General features: G+C 43.4%; 1 protein-coding gene across 1 annotated transcript in view; it reads right to left on the bottom strand.

Moving 5' to 3' along the window:
- The window catches only part of LOC139746556 (adenylate cyclase type 6-like), a 1154491-nt gene that overhangs the window by 157174 nt on the left and 986991 nt on the right, over positions 1-10326 (bottom strand). The window contains 3 exon segments of the mRNA XM_071657911.1: positions 599-743; positions 3530-3603; positions 3605-3689. Of these exon segments, the coding sequence (XP_071514012.1) occupies positions 599-743; positions 3530-3603; positions 3605-3689 (304 nt within the window).

Raw genomic sequence — 10326 nt, 5'->3', positions numbered from 1 at the left:
ACATTCTTGAAATAGGAAGATGGCACCATATGGTACAGTCAGAAGAAACAGCAGGAGGGTGCAGTCAGGTGGTACATGTAGAAGGAACGGTTTGAGGGTACGGTACAAGCAGAATTTACAGTCACAGGGTACAGCCAAGAAGTATAGCCACAGGGTACATCCATAATGTACAACCAGGCAGATAAATGGACAGAGGATACAGGAAGAGGGTACAGCAAGGGAAAGCAGCGAAAGGGTTCAACCTCACGGTACAGACAGTGGGTACAACCAGAGAGTGTGACCAGAGAATACATAGAGTACAGTCAGTCTGAGGCTACATCTAATGAGTAAAGCTAATCAGAGGGTACAGAGGGAGGGTAAAGTCAGAGGGTATAGTCTCAGCGTACAGCTAGAGGGTGCACATAAAAAGTACAGTTAACCATGGGGCACAGCCATCCAGACAGTACATCTAGTTGGAGGGTTCAGCCAGACGGTAAAGCCAAAGGGCACAGATTAAGTGTACACCCAGAGGGAACAGACGTGGGATACAGATGTGGGATACAGATGTGGGATACAGAGGATGCAGTGACAAGGTACAAATAGATTGCACAGTACTCACATCCTTGTAATCGTCGTCCGGCACAATAAGGAAGGTCTCAATGTTCATCATCTTCAGGTACTGGTTCCTCTCGCCACCGTTGCCAGGCTCCACCTTGTAGTCTCCACTCAGGTACTGCAGCGTCTCCTTCGTCACGTGAATCCGTCTGGGGACATTACATACCTTCGTTAATCCCCAGGGATTACATAGACCCACATGCTACTAACGGTTTTACTGGTACAGTCAATCCCCTTTTAAGATTTAGGGGTAACTGAGGGATTTATATGAGTATTATATCCGACTGAGAGGTTAAGGCATGCGAGGTGATTAACCTGTGGGGAATAAGTTAGACCTCCTAAGCATTATGGGTAGTGAGGAAGAGCCTGTGCATCCGATCTATATATTGATAGTGGAGTGAGAGTTGAATGTATGAGTGGACTCTGTTTCCCGCAGGAAACTAGGATATATATATATATATATATATATATATATATATATATATATATATATATATATATATATATATATATATATATATATATATTATCCCTGGGGATAGGGGATTAAGAATACTTCCCACGTATTCCCTGCGTGTCGTAGAAGGCGACTAAAAGGGGAGGGAGCGGGGGGGCTGGAAATCCTCCCCTCTCGTTTTTTTTTTTTCTAATTTTCCAAAAGAAGGAACAGAGGGGGCCAGGTGAGGATATTCCAAAAAAGGCCCAGTCCTCTGTTCTTAACGCTACCTCGCTAGCGCGGGAGATGGCGAATGGTTTATATATATACATATATTCCTATGAGTCCACGGGGAAAATGAAACACGATAAGTTCCCAAGTGCACTTTCGTGTAATAATCACATCATTAGGGGAGACACAAGAGAGAAATATAAGTCAGTTGATATACACCGAAGAGACGAACCTGGGACGCCATTTGGTAAACATGTGATTGTCCAGAACGTACAACGAGCCATAGGAATATATATATATATATATATATATATATATATATATATATATATATATATATATATATATATATATATATATATATATAAAATTCATACTTGCTGCCTTTATTCATTTCCGTCGCCACCCCACCACACATGAAATGACAACCCCTTCCCCCGCACGTGCACGAGGTAGCGCTAGGAAAAGACAACAAAGGCCACATTCGTTCACACTCAGTCTCTAGCTGTCATGAATAATGCACCGAAACCACAGCTCCCTTTCCACATCCAGGCTCCACAAAACAGGCATATGGGAACTGAACATTACCAACACAGAAGGGAGAAGGAGACACATGCCAGTGGAGCTTTCTTAAACTAGGTTGATATAAACCATGGTGGCGTTCCACAGGACTCAGTTCTAGAGCCGTTGCTCCTCTTGTTGAATGTGAAAATTACCCCACTAGAATGGCTCGGATCTTATCCAATACTTTTGTACACACTTGCCTTAAGGAAGGCAAATGAATAACCTATTATTTTTCCTAAGGGAGATATATAAATATGGTTCTAGTGGAGTCACAAAAATGAATTGCATTCAAATGCTGGGAATTAAAGTGATTGCCTAGAATAGGGACAGAGGCGCCAAGATGGGTCACATACATGGCTGCTAAGATTCAGCCCAACCAACGGAAATTGAGGTAACACCTTTAAGGAAGACAAGGACGACGATAATCCCATAAAAAAGCCTCTAGGATTACAGAAAACCACATCAAGAAAGCGGTCGTGGAAGTCAGGTAGATGATTACGAACTTCAGATTTGCTTACAAGCACGTGGACACACTGTGTACCACGAAAAACACAAGTTAGCTGGACACGCTATATACTGTAGCAGACCCAAGTTAGCTGGACATGCTATATACCGAATTAGATCCAAGTTAGCCAGACATACTAAAGTAGACCCAAGTTAGCTGACATACTATATACTATGTTAGATCCAAATCAGCTGGACATATTATAATGATAAACTGCAGTAAGCCCATATTAGCTGGACACACTACAAACTCCATTAGACCCAAGTTAGCTGGACCCACGATATACTGCAGTATATCCAAGTTAGCTGTTGAGAGTGAGAAACAGTCATGGACTTGTCCACGCTGAAAGAAAGCGTAACTCAGAACCTTTGTGACCCCTGTAATCCTTTGCGCTACCGTTCACAGGATAAGCACGGGGTGCACAATACATTGGCCGGGGGGATACCGGCGCAAATCACAGTGAAAGAAAGAAGCTTTTGATATCCATCAAGGGAGCTGATGCTGTCCCCACGGAACAGCTCTGCGAAGTGAGGAGGAACCAATTAAAAAGAGGTCACAGGAGGACACTGAGCAAAGGACAAGTTTGAAGAGTTATGAAAAATCTTTTTTATGATATTGTGAAGACGTGACACGAGCGAAATGTCAGAGTTACGAACGCACATATCAAAGATATTCAAGAGACTATCTGAAAGGAAGGAGAGGTTCCACGAAGATCCGACATCTCCATTACTTCCATCAAACATAAACTCAAGCTTGCACTTACACAGAAACACGGACACACAAACACACCCACATTTACGTACATACGCGCATATGTCGATGAATACACGTCCATCGACTCCATTTGAGTTTTATACATATCTACAAAAGAGTTCCTTTTTTTTACCTGAAGTACAAAGCAACTGAGCCAGACTTTTTACCTCCTGGAAGTATCGTGTACCCGAGCGTCTGTCGTTTGAAGACCTAACCCAAAGAAGTAAACATTTACCGTCTTAATAGAAGGCGTTATGAAGATCCATTCAGTACTGAGATGTAGGTATGATCTGGGTTATGGAAGGCTATTCATAGAGATCTAACAACAGTGGCTCCAGAACAGAGCCCTGAGGAACACCAGTGGTTATCTTTCTTTTTATTCCTTTCAAAAACACTCCTTTGCTCATAACGTCGCTAGTCTTTATAGGCTAAGATATCATCCTTACCCAGGGATGCCTCCAGACTCCATGTAGTTGGCGAGCGTGACGTCATTGGACCATACGTCGAATTGCCATTTCCGGAAGACCCAAGACCCCACAGTGGACCCTGCCGGAGTGGATGCCGACCCGCATGTTGACGTTCACGCCAGTCACCTCCCGCACCAACCTGAAGACCGTAATAAACAATTATGGCATTTGTACAGTTTCTTGCATGTTGCCTTTTGTTATCAATAGCTACTGAATGCAACATACACACGTATTAACTCTAGACTCGTACAGCATGTACAGGATGTAAATACTAGGTGGAGGGGTGAGGATACCACAGGGGGTACATACGAAACAGGTTGTGGGTAAGGATTACACAAAGAAGTACACATATCATAAGCAAGGATAAAGATCACACTCAGGATATTTATATCACAGGAACCATAATCACACAGTCAAGGCCAGAAATAACATAGTGCTGGGGTTTATGTAAAGCGTCCTGGGTATACTGAGCAGTGTGTAGAAAGAGAGGGCACTGTCTGGGGAGGGTAAAGCTGAGTGTGTTTGATGGTACAGTAGTCCCAACGGAGTTGTATGGATGCGAGGCATGGGCAGTAGGTGGAAAAGAAAAAGTACAAAGGAAGGTGGATGTGCTGGTGTGAGGAGAGTTGATCATGTAAGGAACGACAGGGTAAGAGGAGCGTGGTAGTGAGTGGAGTATGTGAGAGAGAGAGAGAGAGAGAGAGAGAGAGAGAGAGAGAGAGAGAGAGAGAGAGAGAGAGAGAGAGAGAGAGAGCGATGAAATGGTATGAACGAATGGAGAGGATAAGTGAAGCGAGACAAAGGGGATACGTGTTTCAAAAGTGGAGGGGAAGACCAAGACTGAGAAGGGGGACGAAAAAATGGAGTGAAAGTGACACCAAGTTAGCGGGGCCTGAACATGCAGTCTCGAGAGTAAGACGAGATGCATAGGATGGAATGAACTTAGCTATGTGTGGTATACAGGGGATGACGAGGTGTCAATAGTGGTCAGGATGAAACTACAAAATATATAATGAATTCATTTTCATGTCGTTACAAGTTGCCTTGTATATAAAGAGGGTAGACATAACAAGGGTACATTTCTAACAAATAAAAGTACGAATAGTACACTTTAGAATAGATATACAACAGTTAGGGGTAGAAATGTTTGGCATGTAGGTAGAAATGTCAAGGGTAACAGAAGGAAATGGCAAATGTGAGGAGGGTCAAGGCACAGAGGTAGGTATATCACTTACATGGGGCGGGGAAGTTACAGCTGAGGTTTCATATCAAGAATGGTGAACCGTCGAAAAGGACAGTCTATCTACCAGTCAGTTGCCCCATTCCCAATTCATTTGAGAGGATCAGGTACGTGCAACTCAGGCGACATCACTCACACACACACACACCCACAATCCATACATATTTACTGTGTTAAAGTATATTCTGAACTTCCACTCGGATGGCGGGGAAAAAAGTCACAGGGAAAGTCATAATTCTAGATCTTATTTCTATGATTCTTTATATACTTATGATACGAGTTAGGTATTAGACCACTCAAATTAACTGTGTGATGAACTCTTACAATCCTGTAGAGTACAGTTGTCTGTACTGCACGTAGATTTATCAACAGACTAGTTGCTGAGTCTTGTGTGATCAAAACAGCATGACGCTAGGAAACCGGAATGAAGAAACGTTTAGGCTGGATGATGATGTGTTCGTAAATTCAAATTATAATGTACCAAATGTACAGAGCAGTCGTCAACACTCCGGAAACGATCTCATGTGAGATCTGGCGAGGCTCCACGTTCCTTAGGTACTAATGGTTATGTACAACAATATCTGTATTTAGTGAAAGAAGAAAATGTTTACATCTGACATGTAAATTGTTGACAGTAATAACCGCGATTCAAAAACCTCCTATAATGGATTCACGACTCCCGATCATGCAACCCGCAAAGCCAAGCTGTGATGGAAATATTTCAAAAGATCTTCGGGAATTATGACGAGAGATCTCAGAGAGAGGAAATCAAGACACAGGCCCACCTTAAACCCATTCTCCACGGCAGACCCAACTCCATCTTGCCAGAAGTCCGCAACTCGATGAAAGGCCAAGACGAGCCATCCCAGACCATAGTGTGAAGCAGTGCGATGATGACTTATACGTGCACTCACACCCTCAACTGTTACCTGCAAACGTACCCTGTACAACCAGTGACCAACTGGTGCGTTCACTCAAACACACGACCCTAAAACCTGAGGGATATTCTACGATGATGATCCAAACGTTAACAACCAGCGTTCTTGTGTTCGGTACCAGTGTTGGCTACCGAACACCCGCCTACCTCTGACGCTCTGTGTATGGATGGCAACTCCGCCATGACCACAGATGTGTGCGAACACCTTTACGTTATCCGGTGATTAATGAGATACTTCACTATTCGCTCTTCCTCTGCACAAGACCCGTCTGGACCATCCTAAGGAGAACTCTCTCAGGCTATGGCTAATAGACGTGCAGACTTAACCTCGTGATTGCCTTACAAGATGGCACACTGAGAGCTGTTCTTGTTAAGTTTTGGCCGCGACGTGAGCATCAGTGGGTCTTTTAACCATCTCCACATTATCCACTTAGCGTACGAACCAGAAAGTTGGCCTTTGTTGTCTTTTCCTAGCGCTACTTCGCGCACATGCAAGGGGAGGGGGTTGCCATTTCATGTGTGGCGGGGTGGCAACGGGAATGAATAAGGGCAGACAGTATGAATTATGTACATGTGTATTTGTATATGTCTGTGTGTGTATACATATGTATACGTTGAGATGTATAGGTATGTATATGTGCTTGTGTGGACGTGTATGTATATACATGTGTATGTGGGTGGGTTGTTTCATTCTTTCGTCTGTTTCCTTGCGCTACCTCGCTAACGCGGGAGATAGCGACAAAGTATGACAAATACTATATATATATATATATATATATATATATATATATATATATATATATATATATATATATATATATATATATATATATGTATATATATATATAAACTCCTACTAATGTATTTATATCAGGTTTTCTATATAAAGTTACAAAAGGTAATATTGCAATAACTGACTTAAAAGCACTTCTTTGTTTCGTTTTCTTTACGCTCTGTTCTTGTATATAAAAAAAATACCTTTTGTTTTCTCCTGTGACTTTCACTCCTAGACAAAACTTCGATTGTTTTCCGGTGACTTCTTTCCACCCACCTTCCAGCACTTTTAAAAGTGTTTCTTATCATTCCACTTGACGTACTAAGCTGCTTTGTCAGTTGAGACAAAACCTAAAGAATGTTTCCAATACTTCCAGTACAACAACAGACATCTTCATCATGGACATCACGAGCCTTTGTCAGCCCCCTCATTATCCGTCTCTCCTTCTTTTCCTCGAGTCTACCTCTCCTCTTTGTACCTTCAACCGTACCGCAGTACATCTTCTTGATCAGTCTGGAGTACATCAACAGTTGCCATACCATCATGAGTTTCTCATCTCTTCCACAGTCACAAACATCCTCGTTACGATACTTAGTGGCTTATTGCTATGTGAATCTTCATTCGCATTCATTTGCATCTTACAGGACTCCTCTCATCATTGCGTCTTTCAAATGAGTTTTTACGTCACTTTAGCTTCTCACATTTTTAATCTTCGTTCTTTCGGTTCACTTAATTCAAGCTGTAGTGCGCAAATGATCTCCACCTCTGCTGTTCTTATCTGTCTTAACCCAAACTTATCCTTATCAATTTAAGTGTCATGTCCATACATGAACGCTGGTACAAGCACTCCTTCATGCAAGCTAAAAATCTTATACACTCTATGCTCTTTATGGAATGCGACAGGTCATTCATCAGACCACAATATCTCTCCCACGCAAGGTTCTGATTTCAGTTTCAGCTCTCCGACTACTGTCCTTATAAAACATTACTCCCAGGTATAACCTTAAGACCTGGACCTCCCAAAAAAATATTTGCATCTTTTCATTCCATTTGCTTTTAGCATCATCACACCAACTCACCATCCTATCCCACTCTTCCTCTGATCAAATCAACAGCAACGGCGTTATCAGCATACAACAACGGCGTCAACTTCCATTCCATCGATCTCGTCTCGTGCAAATACCCTATCCATAAAAACAGAATAACACCAACACTGAATAAGCATAGTGGCATCACACACCCATATCGCTTACCTGCGTCTGTTTCAGATGAAAATACACAGAGAACAAAGAGAGAAATGATCGATTTCGGTAACAACAACATAAGGTTGGAATCGAGCTACCAGGATGAGAGAAGAAAGATAAATATAAGCGCAACTGAGTAAACAAAAGAGGACAGACACTGCAGGTTGGGTACAATAATGTAAGCGAGGTTCTGGGTAAGAGACATGGAGAGAAAACACCAGCCAGAAGAAAACTAGAAACAATATTAATCCCTCGAGTGCGAGAGTACGATCCTTGATTAAGATGGAATTATCCTTGAGTATGATAGTATCATCCTTGAGCACGATAGTATGAGTCTTGAGTACGATAGTATGATCCTTGAGTACGTTAGTATGATCCTTCAGTACGATAGTTTGAGCCTTAAGCTCAATGGTGCGATCCTTGAGCACGATGGTATGATCCTTGAGCACGATGGTATCGTGCTCAATGATCATACCATCGCGCTCAAGGATCATACCATCGTGCTCAAGGGTCGTCATACCATCGTGCTCAAGGGTCGTCATACCGTCGTGCTCAAGGGTCGTTGTACCGTCGTGCTCAAGGGTCGTCGTACCGTCGTGCTCAAGGGTCGTCATACCGTCGTGCTCAAGGGTCGTTGTACCGTCGTGCTCAAGGGTCGTCATACCGTCGTGCTCAAGGGTCGTCATACCATCGTGCTCAAGGGTCGTCGTACCGTCGTGCTCAAGGGTCGTCATACCGTCGTGCTCAAGGGTCGTTGTACCGTCGTGCTCAAGGGTCGTCGTACTATCATGCTCAAGGGTCGTCATACCGTCGTGTTCAAGGGTCGTCGTACCGTCATGCTCAAGGGTCGTCATACCGTCGTCCTCAAGGGTCGTCGTACCGTCGTGCTCAAGGGTCGTCATACCGTCGTGCTCAAGGGTCGTCATACCATCGTGCTCAAGGGTCGTCGTACCGTCGTGCTCAAGGGTCGTCGTACCGTCGTGCTCTAAAAAGGGTTTAGCTGAGGGTTGAAGGCAGCCCAGACAAGTCACATTAATCAGTCAAGAGTCGGTAAGGGTGAGGAGGCATGACGACGGAGCGGAGATTTCTGTGTTCATTATCCAGCTAAGGTATTGTTCCAGGTCTGTGACGTCATCTTGTAAACTCGTGGTCACGGCGAGCAACACACAAGAGCTGGTCCGTCTGGATCGGGACGCTGTGCGCCTCGTGTAGTTCACTGCAGCAATAGTGAAACACAACGTCGGGGTCAGCAGGGCGTGGGCTTCATCCAATCATCGCCAAGATGGCTGCCTGGCTGGCTGTATTCTCCATCAGTCGAGCAAAACCAAAGGACGGGCGTTACCTGTGCTATACTTGACCTTCCCTGAGGTGTGGGGGGTCAAGGACAAGGTTGACGGGGCTTCACCTCCGAAATATAATCACCTGAATTCCTCCAAATTTCTCCAGAAAATGCATCCATAATGATCATCCAAAAGACAGAAGCTAGAACGTGATACGAGGGTAATTCTGACAATTTCTGTAATGTAATCCCGTCACAGAGTTTAATACAACCGTAAATGTAATACTGAGAGAGGGATTTGCAGAATAATATCCCTCTGTTATGGATCTCTCTCTCTCTCTCAATGCTCGTGCGCCCGGCAGCGCAGGCCAGCAAACAACATCAAATCATACACTGTCACTCCGGCATCCCATTACTAGCGAGACCAAATGATATTGTTTGGTCAGGCTTCGCCCTACGTGGCCGGGGAAGATGACATCAACCTGTTCCGTCCTTACACCTCAGTGATTTCTGTTACTACTTTTACCAGCGGAAGGCCTCCGGTCACGGACTAGTGGATAGACAGGGAGGAAGGCAGAGGAAACGCAGTGTCTCGGGTAGCTATAAGTTAGCGAAGGGAATACAACGGTCGTATGTAAATCAGTAGCAACATTCAGCGCAAACAAACAAAAATGTTGTTTTGATATGAACATTTCCGTTATCAAACTCATATATCAGTGTGCTAATCCTGGTTATTATTGTAAATGATTAAAGAATGTAGATAATGAAATTTAGATGTACAGAAATATAGATTCTATGATAAATCTAGAAAACATAGATGCGCAAAATTCGTCGACCTAGTCTGACCTGCTGGGATTCGAAACCTGAACATTTCACATCAGGACCAAACCATACTGAGGTGATAACAAAACTCTTGTTGTTATAATCGAGGTTCCGTTCCTCCCCTGCCTACGCTCTATACACAATTATCCTCAAATTATTATTTATTATATGACAATTATTCTTCAAAGCAAACACCTGATCCACACATCCTCCATCACTCCTGAAACCACACTGCTCTTCCCCAATCTGATTCTCTGTACATGCCTTCACCCTCAAACAATACCCTCCCATATAATTTCCCAGCAATACTCAACAGACTTATACCTCTGTAATTTGAGCACTCACTCTTATCCACTTTGCCTTTGCACAATCCAATCCTCAGGCACCTCACCATGAGTCATACATTAAATAACCTTACCAACCAGTTAACAATACAGTCACCCCCTTTTTTAATAAATTCCACTGCAATACCATCCAAA

This window comes from Panulirus ornatus, chromosome 65 (genome assembly GCF_036320965.1).
Source record: "Panulirus ornatus isolate Po-2019 chromosome 65, ASM3632096v1, whole genome shotgun sequence".
NCBI classification, from domain to species: Eukaryota; Metazoa; Arthropoda; class Malacostraca; order Decapoda; family Palinuridae; genus Panulirus; species Panulirus ornatus.
Note: the sequence above shows the minus strand (reverse complement) of the source record. Positions and strands in the feature narration are given on the sequence as shown.